This window comes from Ochotona princeps, chromosome 18 (assembly GCF_030435755.1).
Source record: "Ochotona princeps isolate mOchPri1 chromosome 18, mOchPri1.hap1, whole genome shotgun sequence".
Taxonomy (NCBI): domain Eukaryota; kingdom Metazoa; phylum Chordata; class Mammalia; order Lagomorpha; family Ochotonidae; genus Ochotona; species Ochotona princeps.
Genome location: NC_080849.1, coordinates 9,544,750 through 9,567,475, shown reverse-complemented (window position 1 = coordinate 9,567,475; position 22,726 = coordinate 9,544,750). Strand labels below are relative to the sequence as shown.

Below are 22,726 nucleotides of genomic sequence, written 5' to 3'. Positions count from 1 at the left end.
AATTTGCTCTCAGACTTTCTATTTGCTTGTACAAGAATGGTTAGTACGAAGTTGGTCTTTGAGGTGGCCAAGGTGGGCCATCGACTGGAAAAACATTTCATTTTGTTGAGGTTTTGTAGCTCAAGAATTTTCTGTGTAGAACTTTTCTGCACAAATTCCAGAATGGAGACTATGTTAAACCATAAAACTTAGGAGCAAATAGATCTGGTTCCTTCTATACTTTTGTTGCAGGAAAACAATAGACTGTCCTTAAATGTACACATTTAATAGTGAGGTAACTGTTGTTTTAATGAACAGTAAATCTTTCATTGCTCAGATTGTAAAAATATCATGAATTCCCCCTTTTAGGATTTACGAATTCCTCAGAAAATGTGATAAGGGTACATTCGCAATTTTTCATGAAGTGTCTTATTCAGACAATTACAGTCGTGAAAATACAGAAACTGGATGTGGATATTACCTGTTCTTTCAAGGAATGCTCTGATATTTCCTCCTTTTTTATACTCAAGCAGGGTTTAACATAAAGATGGATTCCCTCAGCGCAGCAGGTGTTGAGTTTTGCCTGGATGTGCTCAAGGAACTGAACAGCAGCAGTGCAGGAGAGAACATCTTCTTTTCCCCACTGAGTCTACTTTATGCTCTATACATGATCCTTCTCGGCGCTGGGGGAAACAGCGCAGAGCAAATCAAAAAGGTATGGTACGTAATAGAGACTTCCATGAGCGCCCTTTGGGTCAGCCAAAGTATTTCTATTTTTTATATCAAGAAAATCCTCCAATTTCTAAAATGGAAAAAAAAGACTGCATTTGGAAAAACTATTTTCCTCCAAACAGAATATGGCTTAATAATGTAATATAATGTAATGAAAATAATACAATGCAGAGTCTCTTCCTTATTACTGGTGGTACCACAAATAAATGTCTCTGGTTCTAGAGTTTCCTTCTTGAGTGACTTCGTGTAGCAGAGAACACCAGCGTGGTATCATTCTTAACCTCTGGGTGTTTAATCTTACAATAAAACTTAACACCTTAGAAGTGTTATGTCCTGAAAGACATATGTCATTGCATTTTTTCATGACAGTGCTGTGTGGGAGTGGGGAATGTTAACCCCAAATGCAGGTGAGAAAACTTAGATTCAGTCTACATGGGATAGCAACAGTGTTTTTTTAGCATATTACATATATTAAGCACTTATATTACGTGACATTGTGGAAAGCTTAAGAGAAAATGCCTCTTATGATGCTTTCAAATTGTGTTATTATCATTTATTCTTGAAAACTCTGTGATGTGTGAGATGGCTCCTGAAATGCCCTGGAGAGTGACCTAACAAAGCAGAAGGCCCCAGTGCTGGAGCCTGGGAGCTTAGTAGCTGGAGCCTGAAAGACAATGTCTGGGTCAAGCTGTTGTGTCTGTCTTGAACTCAGTTTCTCCAACAGAAAATGTGGATAACAGTGTCTACCCATAACATTGTTGGGAAAGTAAATCAGATACAGTTATGACCTAATTCAGGACTTGCGTCCAAACAATGTCAGATGTGAGCTTGTTATTAATATTCCTGTGAAATGGACAAATAGATATTTATAATTGTTAAGCTTTGCAGACTTCATTAACTTTGATGCTGCTTGACTCTTCTCTGCCCCTCCCCTAATCTTTTCCAGGTGCTTCACTTTAATCACATTGCAGAAGCATCAAAATCAGAATTCACAGACTCACTTAAGGTATGGTAATATTACTGAGCTGTCAAATGCTTCTTCATGTCACATCACCTTGAAGTCACAGCCGAGGAGTTCAGCTGCAGAGCCTCTTCTTCGGCACAGTGGGAACTGGTGACATCTGTCCTTGTCTCCTTCTTTAATCTTCCTGATAATCACTGCAGCCTAGAGAGCTTGACAATGAGAATAATGAAAGCCAAAACCAAAACAAAACAAAACAAAAAACCAAAAACCCAATTTCCAGATTCTGTTATCTAATTTACTGTCATGCTTACTGAAAGCTTTCTGGACCAAACTTCTTTGGACTCTTTCAGCCTCATCTTTGCAATGCTGGATTTCTTTTGTTTGTTTGTCTTGGGGTGACTGAAATGCACCCTGATTCATTTCCATGTAATTATATATGGGGTCTGATGTTGTCCAATTGGTATACTCTGGGAATTTAGTCTTTAGTTCTCTCAAATAAGAGAATAATTTTTGACATCAAAGTTATACAGAACTCCTACATGAAAACAGAGTGTTTAAGTCCTGGCTCAGAAGATACATAAATCCATATAGACACAGGCACCGCTTGCTTCACCCAACTTGTTTTAGAATATCAAAGACCGGGTTGGTCACAATTGTATAGAGAATTGAGGCAACGCTTCCCCATCCCCATAATTGTGTATTATTGTCTTTCAAAGCGTCAAAGCTGCAACAGCAGAATTGCTATCGCTGAGGGGCAGATCAGAGTACAAGGTGTACTCGAACAAAGGTTGAGGTGTCTGATTAAAAAGCCATATAGAAACCAAGACAATGTGAAGTATGCGATAGGAGAAGAAATGATCCTGCTAGAAAAAGGGAGAAACAAAACTCAAATTATTGTCCCGAGTATCATCCCACCAGAATCTCTTTGAATTAGTTAACAACTGAGTATATAGCTCTATAGTAGTTATAATTCTGCTCACTTTGGCAACCAAAGTCAGAGAGTTATGAGATCATTATGTTGGAGGAAGCCTAAAGAAGAAAAGTGCTTTAAACTCTTCAACCTCTTATGTCCACTGACCTTTTATTCTAAGGCTCTCTAGTATTGTTCTCTCATGGCTAACTCTCCACTGGCGAGAAATCAAGCAATTCAATACCTCACTGTTTGTTTACTGTCTCCAGTGCAGCCAAGCTGGAAGGACTCATTCAGACTTTGGAGTTTTAATCTCGCAGATCAACCAACCAGACTCAAACTCTACCCTCAGTATTGCAAACAGACTCTATGGAACAAAAAACGTGGCATTCCATCAGGTCAGTAAATCCCGGATGGTGGCTGACAGCTTTAACACCCTCTGGACTTCATAACACAGAGACAGTGCAGAGCGAGAAAAGTCATGTGGTGTTTATCTTTTTAAGAGGTTGAATTTGAGGGCCCGGCACAATAGCTTAGTGGCTAAAGTCCTCACCTTGCATTCCCTGGGATCCCATACGGGTGCAGGTTAGTGTTCCGGCAGCTCCACTTCCCATCTAGCTCCATGGTTGTGGCCTGGGAAAGCAGTAGAGGATGGCTCAGAGCCTTAGGACCTGCACCTGTGTGAGAGACCTGGAAGAAGCTCTTGGCTCCTGGCTTTGGATTGGCTCAGCTCCAACCACCGTGGCCAATTGGGGAGGAGGATCTTTCTCTGTATAAATCTGTCTTTAAACAAAAATAAATAAGCCTTGTGTTTTTTTAATTAAAAAAGAGGTTGAATTTGAGTTGACTTAGAGTTCCAGTGAAATGACTGTACCAAAATTCGCATTTAAAGTGGTGAAATATCTCATAAAATCTATTTGTACAAAAATCCCTAAAGCCATCCAGCAAGCAAGGTCAGGGGTGAAGCACAGAACAAAGTAGGCAAGAATGATTTCTTATGGACCAGAGAAGAATGTACTAAACACATTGCTGCTATCTTATTCAGAGTTGGCAATGGCAGAGCACCAAGAGGTGGTAGGGAGCACTCTGGACAGTAAGTGAGGAGGCCTAAAGCCTGTTGTCGCTCAGGATCACTTCTGTCACTTTAGCATTTTAAACAGGATTTTAAATTGATGTGAGAGCAAGAAATAGAGATAGAAAGAGAGATAGAGAGAGCTAGAGGAAGAGGGGAGGGAGGGAGGGAAGATGGGAGGGAGGGAGGGAAGATAGGAGGAGGGAGAGAGGGAGAGAGGGAGAGAGGGAGAGAGGGAGAGAGGGAGAGAGGGAGAGGGAGAGGGAGAGGGAGAGGGAGAGGGAGGGAGGGAGGGAGAGAGGGAGAGGGAGAGGGAGGGAGGGAGGGAGAGAGGGAGAGGGAGAGGGAGAGGGAGAGGGAGAGGGAGAGGGAGAGGGAGAGGGAGAGGGAGAGGGAGAGGGAGAGGGAGAGGGAGAGGGAGAGGGAGAGGGAGAGGGAGAGGGAGAGAGAGAGAGAGAGAGAGAGAGAGAGAGAAATCTGCTGAATCTCCATCTGAATGCTCACATCATCGCATCATCTGGGCTGGGCCAAAGTCAGGATTGCATTCCAGGCATGAAGCCAATTAATTAAACCATCAATATGCTGCCTTCCAGGGTCTGCATCAGCAGATAACTTGAGTCAGGTGCCTCAGGCAGGAATTAAATCCAGGTGCTATGACATGGAATGTAAGAATTTTAATTGCTAGACCAAAATGTCTGCTCCCATTCTCCTATCATTAAAATGATAAAAATTATACTGTCTTCTAGCTTGAAAACTCAAGCACTACTTCCTGTTGCAACAACATTACACTACCTAAGTTTTATGTGTGCTTAGTATTTGCCAATCTTCCTGCTGTTTTCCAGTGCCTCTGTATCACTGGCATGATCTAACACTATCTTTACATAATGTTAAGATATGGTTACAAAATTGCCACTAATTCCAGACCAGGAATCAGATTCTAAAAGGTGAAGCTGCACAGATACAGTTAAACGGCAACACCTGGATGGGAACCTCCTTCCAATCCACCTGCCTGCCTTTAGAGGCCACGTCCTGCTGTGACTGGTGTGGAAGGCCGGGGCAGCCACATTGTTTTTGTTTCACCTCTTTGCCTTGAATACCAGCTGAGTCAGGAAAGGTGAGCTCTTCTTTAGCCTGATTGCCCATGCTGTGTCTTAGATCTGACAAGATTCACCTTTCAGAGAAGTATGTTCTTCCATTGCCCTAGGTATATATAGGTAGGGGGAGTTTTATGCAGAGTGCCTGAAGTCGGGGGGGGGGGGGATTGGCAGTGAAGGTTCCTTCTGGTTGGAACCCCCCTCTTTTACTTGCTTCCTGCCCCCTCCTTCCACTAACCCCTGAACAGTGACCCAGGCATAATGGCAATAAATGCCAATCTGGAATGCTGGCGAGAGTGACTGTTCCTGGAGTGAGGTGCTGCTTGTTAGCATTGTGGCAATGACTATAACACGTGTCACAAGCCAGACCTTATTATCTCAGGGTTCCTCCTGGGGAAAAACTCCCATCTTGTAGGCTTGAGGGATCCACCAACGGATGTGTTAGGAACAGCTGGACCCAACTCAGGACCAGAATTATCCTGAGGCCTGCTTTTCCTTCCTAGTCAAACTCAGTTTCCTCCTACATTGGATTTAGGCACAAAGAAAAGTTAGGCAAATGGAAAAACAAATCCCCTGCAGTCACCTTCACAACCCCCATACTCAGAAAGCTTTTGTCTTAGAACACAGTCCTGGAGGCCTGAGGAGGCATGTTCCTGGGTTCTCAGCGATGGAATCACTGATAGTTCGGTTGAGCAGGTGCATTTGGCTGCTATTTTGGCAATGAGGTGTGCAAAGTTTCCAGTTCTAGGAATCAAGGCAATATAGATGGTAATTAGTAGAGGAGAGAGAGATTGCTATATAGGAGCATTTTTTCCTAAAGATTTATTTATTTTCATTGAAAAGGCAGATATACAGGTAGGAGGAGAGATGGAAAGGAAGATCTTCTGTTTACTTATTCTCTCCCCAGGTGGCTGCAACTGCTAGAGCTGAGTTTATCCAAAGCCAAGGGCTTTCTTTCGGTCTCCTCTGCAGGTGTAGGGTCCCAAGGCTTTGCGCCGTCCTCCATTGGTTTCCCAGGCCACATGTAGGGAGCTGGATGGGAAGTGGGGCTGTTGGGATATGAACCAGTGGCCAGATGGGATTCTGGCCCATGCAAAGGGAGGATTTTAGCTACTAGGCTACTGTGCTGGGTCTCATGAGACTAGTTTTAAAGGAGAAGTCTAGATTCCTATTGAATTTATATACTACTTTCACTTTGATAATATGTTCTAGGTAAACAAAATAGTAAATTCCTTAAGATACTTTTGTTTGCACTTTATTCCCATTTTTGAAAATTTGAAAGGCAGAGTTAAAGATTGAATCTTAATATAATTTTTAACAAATATCAATTATACAAATCAGAGAATGTCATTATTTTATTTATGGTGGCTGTGGGAAGACTTTCTGCTAGACTTTCTGCTAGACTTCAGAGCAGTAGTCACTTAATCACTCTAGTTCTATATTTTCCTGTCTGTAACATGAGAACAATCTCTATTGTTTTTGTACTTTGAAGAGGAAAAAGTAGGGAGAAATGAACATGTGCTAACCTATTTCAGGATGTTTTTTGGTTTTGTTCTGTGTTGCTTAGAATATTTTAGAAGCAAGAAGCCATTGGCATGACAGAAATAACAAGCAAGCACTCCTGGGCATTCTTTTTGACTTCTGTTTGATTAAAAACAAGCTTAGGTAGGTGAGCATTGTTGCATGCTCAGCTGCTTCTGGCTGCAGGTTAGTGCTTAGAATATGTTGAGCTATAATAGGTCTTTGTGTTCCTTACATTACTTTTCTGTTGTTCAATTGTCCTTTGTTTTACAGAAATATTTAACCTGTTCTGAGAAATTGTACCAAACTAGGTTGCAAACAGTTGACTTTGAAAAGTCCACAGAAGAAACGAGGAAAAAGATTAACGCTTGGGTTGAAAGCAGAACTAATGGTAAGGATGAGTGACACATGTATCTCCAAACATTATCTGTAATGTGTTGATCAAAGCTCGGAGTCCACACAAGGCACCTGCTCGAAGCTGAGAACTTGACAAAGGCAGAGCAAAAAGGAAAGAAGTAGGGTCACAATTTGGAAAAGCTTTCAATCATTTTCCTGAATGGTCTGTGCCAAGTGACTTAGAAAATGATAATGACCAGCATTTCCATCTAATGTAAGTGCTGTTTTGTGACTAAATTTGATTAAACTTAAGTGCACTGTCCACAATTTTTTAGAAAAACCTATTTCTTTTTACTCTGTTTAGGTTTTTATTTTTATTCATGTGAGTCCTTTGACACTTGACATTGATCATTAATCTTCCTCTTCTAGGGTTTCTTAAGCTAGTTGTGATCATTACATTTCCATAAATATTATTAAGTTGTAAGTTTCCATAAAATGTATTGATTCAGATTTTTATTTGAATTACATTGAATTTATAGGTTTGGATGAACAAGCATCATTTTCAATCTACAACCACAACTTTTGCTTAGTTTAATATATTTCAATAATATTTTTCACTTTTTTATTTTGACAATGTCTGTGTCATTTTAGTCATAATTGATAGATATCATACAGGATGTTCAATTATTTAGTTTGGTTGTATCTCCCAAGCTTTCTTAGTGGGCATAGCTAGAAAATGCATTTATTTTGTAAGATATATTTATTGATTTGGGGGAAGAGAGAGAGAGACAGAAATCTTCCAACCATGGATTTACTCCCAGGTTGGGCCAGCCAAAGCCAAGAGCCAGGAGCTCAGCATGGGTGAGAGCGACCCAAGCTCTTGGACCACAAGTGATGCGTTCCCAGGTGCATTGCAGGAAGCAGATTGAAAGCAGAGTATCACACACTTGAAACAGCACTTTGAATTGGGTATAAGTGTTGCAGGCAGTGGCTTAACCCGTACTACAGTGACTACCACCCCCACACATATTTTAAATTAATGCATAATCTCTTACTGATATTTCCTATTTAAATGTAAGTGCATGCAATTTTTATTAGATGTTGCTTTACACCTGTTTCTCTTTTATCTTGTGTTCAAGTCACCATTTTCTAATGTCACCACTATTTTTGTACAATTATTTCATCCCCACAATATAGCCTTAGAATAACACTACTAGCAAAACAATGAAAAATTGTTGCTTAAGATATTTCTGCCGAGTCATTTGCTTCTTAGGATGGATCCTACTAGAGGCACATAGTCAAATCCTCCTGTTGCAATAATCCTTTATGAGGTTAAGCCACGAGCAGCATTGGTTGCTGGAGTCTCAGGACTCAGGCAAGCATTTTCCCATATACAGGAGAGAATTGGGCTGATCAGGTAATAAGACAGAATGGAATGGGATCCAAATACAAAACCAGGATTAATTATATCTGTGTAGAGTTTGTCAGTATGAAAAACATACTTTTGTGAGTATAATGACCATATTTTCCTTGTATCCCATTAAACTGTTGAATAATGAGGAAGTCTCAACAGTAACTTCTTGATTAATGGACTGACAGATGCTATTCAAGCTTAGTAATAGGTGACCATATAAAATGTTATTTATTTACTTCAATTTGAGTTAGGAAATGCTGGGACTAGTGCTGTGGTATACAGGTAATGCCACTGCCTGGGATGCCAGCATCCCATATAGACATAAGTTCCCATTCAGGCTTGGAAAAGCACCAAAAGATGACCCAAGTGCTTTGGTCTTCTGGTTCCAGCACAGCTCAGCCCTGGCTGCTGCAGACAGGAAGGAAGTGAATTAGGAAATGATTATGACTTTCATAGTTTTCAGGTCCGATTGTCAGCACACTCACGCTAAGCAAAATACATGTGCAAAAGGCGTTTTTAAAAACAACACTAATAAAAACTTGTGTTAAAGTCAGTTGCATGTATGTTTGGGCTACAGTGCGACATTTCAATATGTGCCTGTCGTGTACATTGATCAGATCAGTGCAATCAACAGTCCCATTTGACCTTACTTCATGATTGGGGCTTGGAGCGCCTTCCTTCTGTTTGTTCATGAAATCTCTCCACTACTGCTGTGCAACAGTAGGAACTTACTCCTTTGTTCCAACTCTGACTTGGTAGCTATTATTTGAATTCCTTCTATGCACGCTACCACACAATCCCAACCCCAGCCTGTGGTAATAGCTTATCTGTGTTCAGATTGAGGTGTTTTGTGTATGTTTTAGATAGAGGGTAGTAAATGTGGTATCTGTCTTTAAGAGTCTGGTATCTCACTTGAATTGATGCTTTCTAGATCAATCCCTTTTGCTGGAAATGTCTGGATTTCATTCTTTGTTATCACTAAACAATATCTCATTGTGTATTATGCCACGTGCCAAACGTGGATCTGCCAGCAGTGGCTACTGGCAAGCTCTGCCTTGAGCAAGAGTGTGAAGCTTAATGTAGTATTTCCTGGAAAAGGCCACAACTAAGATGCCGATTTAATGATGTAGGGATTTCTTTAGGTTAGTGTCATTTAGTCTTAGTTCTGTAGTGCCTAGAGGAATGCCTGAAACACAGAAGTGACACGACAAAGTGCTTCTGGAATCACGATTGGAAACGTATTACTGCGTTCTTGATGTGAGTATGAATTAGAATGTTTGCTTAGAATGTTGATTATTTTATCATCCAATTTTATATTTATTTATGTATATGCTAAAACGTATGTAACACTTCAGTTTAGATATTTATGTCAGGAATTAGTTACTCTGTTAAGCCAAGATGTTAAATGAAAATTATTCTTCATCAAGCTTGTAGTCTGATGTTGCAAATAACCCCATGCGTGATTATATTCCTTAAAGGCTGTATGAATTACAATGTGCAATATACACACCAAGAGGGCTGGATGGTCCCTTTTGATTAGAATGCAAGGGGTTTTTGAAAACTTTATGGAAAGTGTTCATTATCAAAATAAACTTATCTTTTAATTCCATTCCATAAACTTCATGTTTGAATGAGAGAACTTTTTAAAAAAAAGTAATGCATTTAAAACATTTTACAAACATAATAAACTTGATAAATTTGCATAATTGTAAGGTGTTGATTATATGAAGCTTGCAATTATTAAAGATAATCCACAAGAAATAATCACAAAAAGTTAAAATAAGAGGCAGTATATAAGAGAAACTGATCCATCGCTAACTTACTGGTTAGTTCCCAGATGGCGCCTTGTGACTAGAAATAACAAAACTTTCAATACTGAAACCTTCATTTAACAAACAAGACTGCTACTGTGAGATGAAGGACTTTTGGCCTCCAAACTTAAGATTTGCTTTATAAAATAGTGGTTATAAATTTCTGTGACTACTCAACTGATGTCAAGTACAAACCCAAATATATTGAAACAAAAATTTCATTCAAGGGAAAGTCACCAACCTCTTTGGAGAGGGCGCGGTTGACCCTTCCTCTGTGCTGCTCCTGGTGAATGCCGTCTATTTCAAAGGACAATGGCTCAGCAAATTTCAGGCAAGAGAGACGGTGAAAGCGCCCTTTCAGCTAGCCGAGGTAAGTAGCTCATTTCCAGAAAGACTTTGTAAAGGTGGTCTTGGTTTCCATAGGTGGCTTCATATTTTAATTTTTCCACAGAAAGTATGAGTAAGCATTCCTAGATGCCCTGGCAGGGAAGAAATGTATTATTTCCGAGTGTTCTATATGTCTGCCTTTTCCTTATGTATTATTTTCTCAAGCAGTACTATAATATCATCTACTGGTTTTCTTCCAGGAAGTCTTTGAGTCTTTAAAAGAAAATGATCCATTGCAGATTTCTCTACCTGTATAATTTTAGCAAGAAAAGTGATTCAAGGCTCTCTCTATATTATTAGAACAGCTTAAACTCTTGTCATTTTCAAATTAGAAAATGGTACTAGGGAAGTGGTAAAAAGAGTTACCCGTGTGCTTAGCGTGCTAACGCAAACGTTCATGTTATACAAGGTTGTCAGTGTGCTCCATATATATCTACCTGTGTGACTATGTAACTGCATGGCCTAATTATAATCCTCTAAATTTCTTTTTTAGGGCAAAAGTGTACTCGTGGAAATGATGTACCAGACAGGGATGTTTAAACTGGCTGTCATCGAGAGGCCTCAGATGCAAGTTCTTGAGCTGCCGTATGTCAACAAAAGACTCAGCATGATTATTCTGCTTCCAACAGGCACAACGAAGCTTGAACAGGTACAATGACAGGAGTGCTACCTGCTGGGAGAGCATGTGTATGTGCGGCCACCCTGAAGTCCCTCTGCTTTAGGACACTGGACTTAGAGAAGTTACTTCTACATAAAAGGAGGCACACAGTGGCAGAAGCACCCTCTTGCAGAAATACACACACATACTGGTCCTTTGATGCTTGGTGACACCTGTCATAACCATGAGCTTTTATTGCTGGTTGAGCGCTTAGTCCACAGAGACAACTCATTCTCACAGGCAATTTTTCTGCTCTACTTGTGACATATCGTCATGGGCTAACAAGTTTTAACTTCCTGGTGTCCGTGTGTGTATCTGGGAGTGGGGAGTGGGGATAAGTGAACACAACTATTAAGAAGATACCAAGGTGAGACAGGGCGTTTGGGTCAAACCCCTTCTCCTAAACTGCCTAGCACAGGGAAGGCAAGCTTGGGAGTGAGCATCCCTACATCACCCAGTGGGACTTCCCAATGCTCTGCTAGAAGACAGAGTTGCTTAGGAGGCCAGCTGAGTATTTGAGAGGCTACAGAAGTGCTCGCTCTCTCTCTTACACACACACACACACACGCACACACACATACACTCTGATGGGTGGCCCCAGGTGGAAGGGTCCCAAGTTAGAATGCTGTCATGAGATTAAAAGCAGTGTGTCACAGATGTGTGACCTGAGGACATGAGGAGCTTCTTGGAAGGGCTAGGTCTGGGTATAAATAGTTAAAAAAACACCAACTGGGACTATGGTAAGTGATACAGGGTAGGGCCATTAGAACAGGTGTGGCCAGTACAGAGACAAGTGGGACCCTAGTGTCTGCAGTCAGCTGGAGTAAAAGATACTTGGATACACATGAGGGTACTTCAAAAACTTCATGGGCAATGGAATTAAAGAGTTTATTCTGCTGCAAAAATTTTCAACACCCACGTGTGGTTTTATCACAACATCCATGTCCTTGGGCATTTTGAAGCTCCATTCATATGGCAGTTTGGAAGCAGTTTAGCGCCTGTGGAAAGTCCTGTAGGCATGGGAATGGATGGCTTCAGCTGGAATAAGGGGCTAAGCGAAGCGTTCCCAGAAGGATACTCTCAAAGCAAGCTTTACTAGATGAGCAGAAGATGGACAGGAAGAGGAGCAAACAGCACCAGCAAATACTTGAAGAGTGATTGTGTAATGAGACAGGCTAACTTGCATTAAGGCAAAGAAGAACTGTTTTTAAGTCAGATTTCCAGTGCCACAGAGGGAGATACTGACAAACCTCTTTTACATCTTTTACTAGAATGGTGGTTGTGAAATAGCACTGTAGCTTGAAGCTTTGGGGAGGGCTGTTTACAGAGCTTCCAGTGCCTAAGGACAGATGTTCAGAGGAGTTGAGAAAAAATGAGGAGCTTACTGGAAAGAAGTCAGCGTGGTTCAGGCTGATCTGGAAATGCTGGGCAGAGGTAGGAACAGCATCTGTGTTCAGCTGTGGGAGAGGCACAATAGAGGCACCGAAGGAGGACACCCGAGGTTAGAGTTGGCAGAGTGGACTGGTGACCCCAACACCCTGGGAGCCACATGAGGACCCAGCTCCTAAGGGAGTGTGTGGTGAAATGTGGCAGATATAAGGCATGAGAAGCTATGGTGGAATTCGTCCAGGACATGGGCACACTGTAACTCCAGGGGTAGTAGAAAGACAAGCTAAGATGCACCATGCTCAGGTAGTCAAGGCTGAAACCTGGCTGGAGTGCACTGAGAAGCTGAGTGATAAACTATGGAGGAGAAGTGGGCAACGACAATGGGAAAGGAAGGTGAAATTAAATGTAAGAAGTTTTTTTTTTGCCTGCTGGGCAAGGTATGGGCATGTTTTGAAGGCAGAGATAAAACTGATCCATTCACATTGAGAATTATGGCAACCAGCAGGGTTCCTTGTAGAGGCTTGGATTTGGCTCACGCAGGCTCATCTGTGTTTTTGCCCAGATAGCAAAGCAGCTGAACGTGCGGATGTTTGAGAAATGGACAGGCCCTTCCAACATGGTGGAGAGAGAAGTGGAAGTACATTTGCCCAGATTCAAGCTCGATGTCCAGTATGAGCTCAATTCCTTGCTGAAATCCCTGGGAATGACAGACATTTTCAACAAGCACAAGGCTGATCTTTCTGGAATGTCATCAGCTGAAGGGCTGTACCTCTCAAAAGTCATTCACAAATCCTACGTGGATGTCAATGAAGAGGGCACGGAGGCCGCTGCTGCCACTGGGGCCAACATAGCTGTGAAAAGACTCCCCATCCGATACCAGTTCACAGCCAACAAGCCTTTCCTGTTTCTTATAAGGGACAACCCTTCCAAGATGATTGTCTTCTGTGGCAAATTTGCTTCTCCGTAACGGATGGGCTGAGTGATACTCAGAGTCACCAGGGAGGTGCCTGGGCAGTCACGTGACTACCTTGTAGCCCAAGAGCTGTTCGTTTCTCACTTATCTCCACACCTTGGTTTGCTGATGTGCAGAATAAGTCTAGGATCTCTGCCAACTTACTGTATGAATTGGTAATCACAGAAGAAGATGTACAAACTCCCCTCTGGCTTTATCTGTGGGGTTTTGTTTGACTGCTTGCTGCTGTCCCTTGCTCTTTTTATCTGCAATGTAAATATGAACATTCAATAGTATCAGCTCCGTCCTCCTTTTTTTTGAGTGAAAAGATTATATTTGACCAAATATATCCTTTAGAAGAGAGTGCCTAATTAACCCTGGTGCTTCTCCCGATCTTAACTGGGCATCCTCTTGCACTCATTGTCAGGCTGAGTATTTCTGTTTACTTATGCAATAGTGGTTTTAAAAGTGCCAGGGACAGTGTCTTAACTGGTCAGAACATTTTATGGAAATTTACTGAAGCAGTTCTCTGAAGCATGTGTGGCTTGGAGAGTGAAATCTTTCCAAGTATGGAGGGAAAATGATGAAAGTGGAGAAACATCAGATCACTCCAGTGAACAAATCCATTGGCCAGAGGTCATGCCAATGCAGAACTGAGAATAGACTCCAGCGAGCTTTGCGTTACTGCTGAGTTAATATGAAAGCTTCAGAAAACCCAACGCAATGCTTAAGAATAGAGCAAGAAGACAATCCCTGCTTGTTTTCAAGAGTTACCTTGAAGCCACAGTAATCAAAGTAGTGTGATATTATTGAAAGAATAGACAAATAGATCAATGAAAATAGAAGAGAAAGCCCAAAAATAAAACAATAGATTTTTGACAAAGATATGAAGTCAACTCAATGAAGAAAGAATAATATTTTCCTAATAAATGGTGTAATAATGATAGGGCATTCACATGATGAAAAAAAAAGAATCAACACAGATTTTACATATTTCATAAAACATTAACTCCAAATAGAACCAAAGGATTAAATGTAAAGTGAGAAACCATGAGATTTTTAAATAATTTAAGAGTTGTATTTGGCAGCAACCTTTTATATATAACACCAAGAGTATAATACATGAAAGAACAAAATGGACTTTATTGAATATAAAATCTTCTGCTCCACAAAAAATGCCATGGTAAGAACTATGTTTAAAACATATTTAATAAAAGATTGGTATCTAATACCAATCCTATATGAGGAATATTAAAAACTAAATTTCAAGAAAACAATTCAAAGTAGGGGAAAACATGGAAAGTTTTCCAAACAAGACACTTAAGCGACCAAACAAGGGGTTTAAGGGACAATAAGCAAATGTCAGTGTGCTCAACATCTCATTTCCTTAGAAAATTTCAAGACTGGTGTGTACCTGTTAGAATTACTAAGTCCAAAACACAGCACATGCCGATGGTGCGATCACCATTCTCACTCATCGCTAGCACCAGGACAAAATGGCATATTGGAAGACAGTTGGCTACACACACACACACACACACACACACACACACACACACACCACACACCACACACACACTACACACACTACACACACCACACACACACACACACACAAAACACACCACACACACCACACACACACACTACACACCACACACACCACACACCACACACACACTACATACACCACACACACACACACACAAAACACACCACACACACCACACACACACACTACACACCACACACACCACACATACCACACACACACACACACACACAAAACACACCACACACACCACACACACAAAACACACCACACACACCACACACACACTACACACACCACACACACCACACATACCACACACACACACACAAAACACACCACACACACCACACACACACTACACACACCACACACACCACACACACACACTACACACCACACACACCACACATACCACACACACACACACACACAAAACACACCACACACACCACACACACAAAACACACCACACACACCACACACACACTACACACACCACACACACCACACATACCACACACACACACACACACAAAACACACCACACACACCACACACACACTACACACACCACACACACCACACACACACCACACACACACAACACCCCCCAAATACACACCACACACACACTACACACACACACCACACATTATACACACACCACACACACACTACACACACAGACACCACACACACACACACACTAAACACACACACCACACAAACACACACACACACAAACATAAGTGTGCTGCGATATAATTCAGCAATTGCACTCCTTGGCAATAACTAAAGTAAGTTGAAAACGCACATCTGCACAAAATCCTGCTTACAAAACTTGACACAAATGATCACTATTTCCAGAGCTTGGAAGAGAGGCAGATGTTCTTTAACAGGTACATGTGTTTACAAAAATCAGTATATTCCTGTGGTGGAATATTATTTGCCAGTAAAACAAATGAATGATGAAGTTCTGAAAAGACATGAAGGGTTCTTATATACATATAAGTTTATAAGTTGTTTTTTCCACCTCTAATCACACAAACACTGAGCCCTCAGCTCTGTCTTTGGTGTTGTTTCACAGGGATTCTGAAATACTGCTGCTTTCACAAGAATGCTCATATCCACACCCCTCATGGCCAGGAAGCACGGTCTTTCCCCATAGTAAGAGCACAATGCCAGACCAGTTCCTGAGTCATGGTGCATCACTGGGTCGTAGGAAGGGTAGGGTGCCTAACATGGGAAGCAATTACAGTCTATACTCAGGGGACTCTTCCAGGTTACCTCATGGGACATTAAAAACACGGGAAAGCCACCATCTGAGCAGTGGTACAGTCACAGTTTTTTTCTACTTACCGAAGAGTCCAGTTTTTTTCTCATTCAATTTTCTCAGTTTTTTGGCAGGAATAAAGTGGAATGACAGAAATGAAGAATAAATGGAGATGACTCCCTGGAGAAAACACTCCAAAATATCTTCATTTGAAGAATTTCTACTTGTTGTCCCTTGACATGTTTGCATTAACAGGACGATTACTTGCCTGGTCTGGCGGCTCTCACCCTGGCCTGCGCAATGACCAGTAGCTTCCCCTTTCCACCCTTGGAAGCGACCTGTTTTGGTTGATGAATTATACAATCATCCTATCTTCAGGTTACTGGATATGATGTCATGGTCTGACGTCACTCTGTTGGTTGACCCTTGATTACAAAAGGCAGCAACATGAGGGCTGCTGTGTGAGGTGCTACTCTTCGTGGAATTGAACTATGGCATCTAGCAGAGTCCAGCTCTGCCCCGTTGTCCCCCTAGTCCTTCCATTCTCCTCCTGGGAAGACTCTCTGCCTTCTTCCTCTGAGGCTTTAGTTTCTAGAGGACGCTCCCCCTTTCATCCTGTCCATGGATGGAGTTGCTTATTTTGATGTCAACAGAGAAAGTACAGATCAATGTGGAACCCATTTCAATCTCAACAAGACTCAGAAGTACACAAATGCCTCCAGTCAACACCAGATACAGCCTCAGCTTGAAAACTTCCAAAGATTCTTGACATTTTGCTGTTCGCTGACATTCTGAGCCCTTATTCAGTATTTCTTAAGCAGCTGCTAAGTTGCAGATAGCATGCTGAATTACAGATAGACGTTGATGAGTTCTGAGTCCCAGTCCTTGCCTTCATAAGCTTACATTAGCAGAGAAGAAAGACTTTAGGAACCACAGTGACAACTGGGTGACAGGTTTTCTGGGGAGATTATTAGGGCCGGTAGAGTCTTAGTGGTGCATCCCTTACGCCACCTCAGGTTCTCTTGCAAGGAAAGTTCTGTAGGATTCCAACTTACTACATTTTGACAGGGAAGGCATATTATATACTACACGAAATGAAATCAGAAGAGCTGTTGATCACATTGGCAAAGGCAAAACACTTTAATAATGGATATAAAAATTCCTAGTCATGCTTTATTTTGATTATATGTAGATAGCATCTCTGATAATTTGAGCATTACAGGGACAGGCGCCATTGGGTACTTAATTGGGTGATGGAATTGTCCAGTAATGTGTACATGAGTCAGAGTCACTCACAATGGTCATGATTTGCTCATAACAAAAATTCCTCAGTCTGGTCCCCATCCTCTCTGCCCATCAGTATTGAAAGGTTCTTTTGTTATGGAGCGATGAGACTACTGGATGGCGCTACCTGGAGATGGCAAGGGTTCTAGGTGCCATCTTTAAGACACAGATTTATTTTTGTGAACACAACTTTCTGCTTTCGCTTGACCTTGTATGACCTTATCTTCAAGACCACATCAAGCTAACACTCTGTGTCTGGATTAGATCTCATAGCCAACCAAGGGTTCCAGGGTCTGGCTCCTCCCTCCTGTTTTCTTGGCAGGCTGTCTCTGGGATTCACCACCCTTCCCTTGCTCATGTTTGATTCCATGGAGGAATTCACTCCTACACTCCTGCCTACCATAGAGCAGTGGTTACTTTACCCACAGCGTCATGAAGGAACCACCCTTTCTTGGTACCAAAGCTAGAACGGCACCAGGCCATGTCTCCCTGTGTTCTTGGAGCTGCTGCTACCTTCCCTGGGGGTCTGAAGGTTCGATGTGGGCAGGTGGTTCTGTGATCACAGAGGAATGTGGAGTGTCGCTCGCCACCTGCTGGCTGTTGCCTGCTACAGAGCTCCACCCTGCTAGTCTTGCACAGAGAATTGTTCAGTGGACTCATGTGTCCTGGACTCACGACCTGAGCCCACGAGCGGGCTGCTGGTTCCTCATCTTCATGCCTAGGTCACTGTGTGGGAGAAGAAACCTCTGACTTTCATGGAGTGACACTCTCTTGTCTGTCTTAGAGACACCCCCTCTCTTTTGTCTCAGCCTCTGTGTCTGCTAGCACCCCACTGACCTCTGCTTGGGAAATTCTCTTTGATTTTGTTGTGATTTCCTTATTTCATGAGGCTTAAGATTTATACAACCTTGAAAACATGTCTGGAAAATGTCAGGGTCTCCTATTGGCAAATACCTCTCTCTCTGAGTGTTTCTTTAAAGTACAGCCACCTGCCCTTCACGTAAGTTTGGGAAATTTTCCCTTCATTCTTCTTCCATGTAGAGAGAAGAATCCATTCCCACTTTCCTTCAAAGAAATCCTCATTTTTCATCTCCACCTTCAAATCTTCAACAGTCTCTCCAGGGCCATGGATGCAGACTTTGAGCTCAGCGTAAAAATTCTAATGTCACAAACTTTTGGTCTATCTTGAGTGGATGCTCTATAATCCCTCTTTAAGAAGGATTAATAATCTTTAGCCACTATTTCTCCTTGGATTTTCAATACAAGTCAGCATTGGGAAAAGTCCCACTTAACATTCTTACATACATTTTAAATTGTAGGTTGATTTATTATAGCAGCTCACTTAACAATAACTAAGAGTATGTTATCAACCCAGATGCCCATCAACAGATGTGACACACACACACACACACACAAATGGGATGCCACTCAGTCATAACAAAAATGAAATCTTGTCTTTTGCGATTAAATAGATGTGATTGACAACCATTATACTTAGTGAAATAAGCCAGTCCCCAAAAGACCAATATCATGTTTTTCCTGAGCTGTGGTAAATAATTCATGGGGCATAAAACATGTAATCTATAGAAGAGAGACCAACATTTTGGACCTTACTTAATTATTGCATACAAACTTTGCAGATACTCCTGAGGAATGGTAGGGCTTTTTGGTTATCTTTACTCTTATTATCTTCTACTTGCTGTGTGTTGATATCTTTAACTAATGAAGTCATAGCCTGTGATTTAAAAGTGAAATAAATGTATGTTACTTTAAAAACTAGAGAAAAAAGGGGAAATAAAGAAAGAGGAGGATGGGTGGGGAATGTGGGCAGGATGAAGGGTAGGTGTCACTAAGCTCCTCAATCTGTATTGCGATGTTTATGAAATTTATACATGCTACATGATGAAGAAATGCTTTATCAGAGATTGAACTTAGAGTTTCCAGAAGTAGATCTTGCTCTGAAGGCTAACAGGGACTATGCAGGGCTTAAGTTGTCTCTGAGAAGTTGGGAGCCTGTAGCACACACAAACACCTGTTTGCTTAGTCATACTTTGGGACAGCCCCCTTGAAGGTGTTTATCTTCTCACTATATGCGGAAAGGGGCTCAGCAGAGAGGACGCTCAGGGGTACTGTTGGGCTGGTGACAACAGCAACTCTTCGCTAGGGCCAATGCATCTCAGGGAAATGATAATGCTCCCTGTACGTTTGTAAATGGACCTCTTAGGATTCTTCCACATGCCTGATGCCATAGAGTCCAGTTCCTACCCCTTAAACTTGAGAAGGCTTGGGATGTGCTTGTGGTCAGCAGAATGCGTGTGGAATCGGAGGTTTAGAAATAAATACTTTGGGAATAATCTCAACAGAAGAGAAAGAAAAGTACAAGTGACAATGTGGCAGTGATGGCTCAAGAGTGTGTATTGCTCAAAAGGAGCTCAAAACCAAGAGACCTACAGTTAGTTGTCTCTCAGGATTTTAATTATCCCAAAGGGCAAAGAAAGCAGGAAAAAATAGGTTCACAAATACAAAAATCAACAATGCGTTAAAATTTTCCAAGTAAAATGGTTGAGATCTTGCTCTGTGCTTGGCTTGCACTGAAGTACCTTATAGTTATTTTTTTTTTCCTGCAAAACAGCTCAATGATATGCAAGATACGTTATCCCATCTTCAAGTTTGGAAATGTAGCACAGAGAGGTTAGGATTAGATTAGGTTTCCCGCAGGACATACGGGAACTGGAGGGGTCAGGATCTAAATTCAGATCATGTTTCATTACTACTGCTGCAGTGACTTAAGACAGCAACACTCATGTCATTATCTGTCGCGCTTTTTCTGCAGGGCTTGTCCGGGTTGCTCTGACTCTGGCATCCCATGCAAGTTCAGATGCGGCTGCAGCTGGACCCGTGAGGAGAGCAGCTTCTAAGAGCCTGCGGCGGGGGGCTGGCTTCATCTCTCTCCATGAAGTTTCAGGGCTTCTCTATTTGCTGTCACAAGCTCTATGGGGCATGCTCAGAGCCGGGCAGTTCCCAGGCAATGGATATTTTAAAATCTGGGAACATGGAACATGGGGCTCAGCTTGAAAGTTAGAGACCTCCAGGCCCTAAATGATCTACTTCTGGAAATTATGCAGCCCAATTCCGTGCTATTGGTTACAAAGCAATTCTAAGCCTGCTCAGATTCAACAGGAATTAGACTCTACCACTCCAGGATGAGTGTCAGATTTCTAGGAGGCAACACAGGTGGGAGTTTTATTTTAAACATAGTTGACAACACAGAATCTCCTGTAGGTCTGTTGATCCCAGAACCTGGGTGCACTACTACACAGCTACACCGCTCTCCTGACGTGGTGTTGGAATTTCAGCCATAACCTCGATTTTCTCGTTTCATGTCTTATTGAAACAACCTAAGACCCTGGGACAGAATTGGTGCAGACTCTATTGAACGATGGCTGGCAGTTCATGGTCTCGCCACTAGATGGCAGAGTTGATTGCAGGAGGGAGAAGAGTGAGTGTGTGATAATGCCTGGGATTCAATTTGTAAATCTTACCTTTATCCTTCTTAATACATATCTACTAACCGTACCCTCCTCAAAGTTTCTTTCAGTATAAATCTAATCTCCTTGCCCTCTTCATTTGTTCAACATGTCTGAGTCTGTAAAAGCAGTTAACAGAGTAGGAAAGTTCCGCGGTCACACTCGTGCCCACATCTGGAACAGTATATGGAAGGGTACGAGCTGACGGGGAGACTAGAATTTTCAAGTTCTGTTTCCCGTCTTGTATTCATGTTTGAAGCAGGTATTTTTAAAGAAAAAGCTGTTAATTCACCTTATTGCTATTCTGTAGGCCCCAGTGTTCATTCCTGTGCTCATAAAACCAACAGTACTTTTACTGGAGAGAAGTGGAGAATGTGAAGTGAGTATATACCGTATTTTCACTCCTTGGTGACTGGTTTTAGATGACGCTTATATTTTGCTTATTGAAGTACACTCATTTTCTCCAGTAATTGTATTTTTTTTTTTACTGAATTATAATTATTTTCTCTAACCAGATCTGTTTGACTCTCTGTTCTGACATTTCTAAAGTGAGAAGGTATGCCTTAAAAAATTGGAAGCAAATTCCAATTTAATGCAACAGACTCTTTTATATCCACTGAACTCATTAGGAGACATTGTATTTGCAAAAATTTACACAATGGTAAAAGCACTAGAAAACAGAATCACAAACAAAAACTCATTAATTGATCATCTTCCTATCAAGCGCAACTCTGGATAAAATTATGCAAAGTGGTTTTTATATTTACTCTAATTTTGATTTTAAATAATAAATTTTTTTTTGCAAAAATGCCTTTTCAAAGTTATGTTTTTTATTTATATATTTCAGTTGTAAAGAGGAGGAGGGAGAGAGAGGAGAGAGATAGAGGAAGAATTCTCTTTCTTTGGCTCATTTCCAGTGAGAGGGCCTGGCTGCAGTCAGGGGCCGAGAATTCCATCCGGGCCTCCTTCCCGTGGCTGCAACTGCATTCCCTCTGCCTCCCAGGGGCTGCAGAACAGGAAACTGGAATCAGGGAGCTGCAGACAAGCATCCAACTCAGGTCCTTGGGTGTCTTAAGCAACATCCTAACCACTCATCTCAATGCCTGTCCCTACTCCATGCATTTTAGACATATTTCCCAGTCAATGGGAATTCTTTATGTAATAAATCTTGGAACTATACTGTATTCATGTTACAGGATACAACAAGATTTATAGAAAATGTCCTTATTACATACTTACAATTGTTTTGCCTTAACATTTTTAAAAACAGCAAGGAATATTTTGAGATACTGTTTCAGAGCTACTTTCCTTTTTGACCCTTCGTATCCGCTGTCTAGGTTCACTGCCTTCATGGGAGAAGAGTATCTCAATACATTGCTAGGCTCACAGCAGTGACAATAGCTGTGAAATCAAATTTGCTTGCATGTATCAAATTTGAAGGCGATTGGGCTCTTTACATTTCTAAAATTTGGCATTAACTATGTAGGCACAAGCTGAGGGAACCAGAGCAGGCAGATATTTCGTTACATAGAAGACTGCATTTCCATTCAGAACTGAAACAGCTCAACTGTGTCCGAGTCTTAGGATTAGCTTTACAAGATAATGCCGGAGTATTGCAAATCACTTTCAGCTGCTCTGTATCCTCCACCATGCTTGGTGTCAACCTTATCGAAGACTGTCACTTTGGTGGGTGTGCAATGGTAGCTTACTGAGTCTTTAAGTTGCATTACATGTGCCAAGACCCTTTTCATACACTGTCAGACATTTGAACGACCTCTTTTGTAAAGTGCCTGCTTCATGTTTTGTTTTGGGTTGGTTCTCTTTCATTCTATTACTGGTTTGTGGAAATAATTTGTGGGTTCTGGATG

The 22,726-nt window shown here is 41.6% G+C and overlaps 1 protein-coding gene across 2 annotated transcripts; it reads left to right on the top strand.

Moving 5' to 3' along the window:
- Nucleotides 1-526: 526 nt before the first annotated feature.
- On the top strand, nucleotides 527-13,425 carry SERPINB11 (serpin family B member 11). Of its 2 annotated transcripts, XM_004579446.2 has the most exons (7): nucleotides 527-694; nucleotides 1,658-1,717; nucleotides 2,855-2,983; nucleotides 6,546-6,663; nucleotides 10,061-10,203; nucleotides 10,714-10,869; nucleotides 12,830-13,425. In XM_004579446.2, the coding sequence occupies exons 1-7, from the start codon at nucleotides 527-529 to the stop codon at nucleotides 13,232-13,234; spliced, it is 1,179 nt and encodes a 392-aa protein (XP_004579503.2). In that variant the 3' UTR covers nucleotides 13,235-13,425. The 2 variants fall into 2 exon arrangements, with proteins under 2 accessions (XP_004579503.2, XP_012786992.2); XM_012931538.2 differs by lacking the exons at nucleotides 6,546-6,663; nucleotides 10,061-10,203.
- Nucleotides 13,426-22,726: the final 9,301 nt, after the last annotated feature.

Excerpts from the sequence above, each read along its gene's own strand:
- SERPINB11 (XM_004579446.2), top strand. The coding sequence starts at position 527 with ATGGATTCCCTCAGCGCAGCAGGTGTTGAGTTTTGCCTGGATGTGCTC. Across the intron at positions 695-1,657 it reads GCGCAGAGCAAATCAAAAAG|GTGCTTCACTTTAATCACAT; the intron begins GTATGGTACGTA and ends AATCTTTTCCAG. Across the intron at positions 1,718-2,854 it reads AATTCACAGACTCACTTAAG|TGCAGCCAAGCTGGAAGGAC; the intron begins GTATGGTAATAT and ends TACTGTCTCCAG.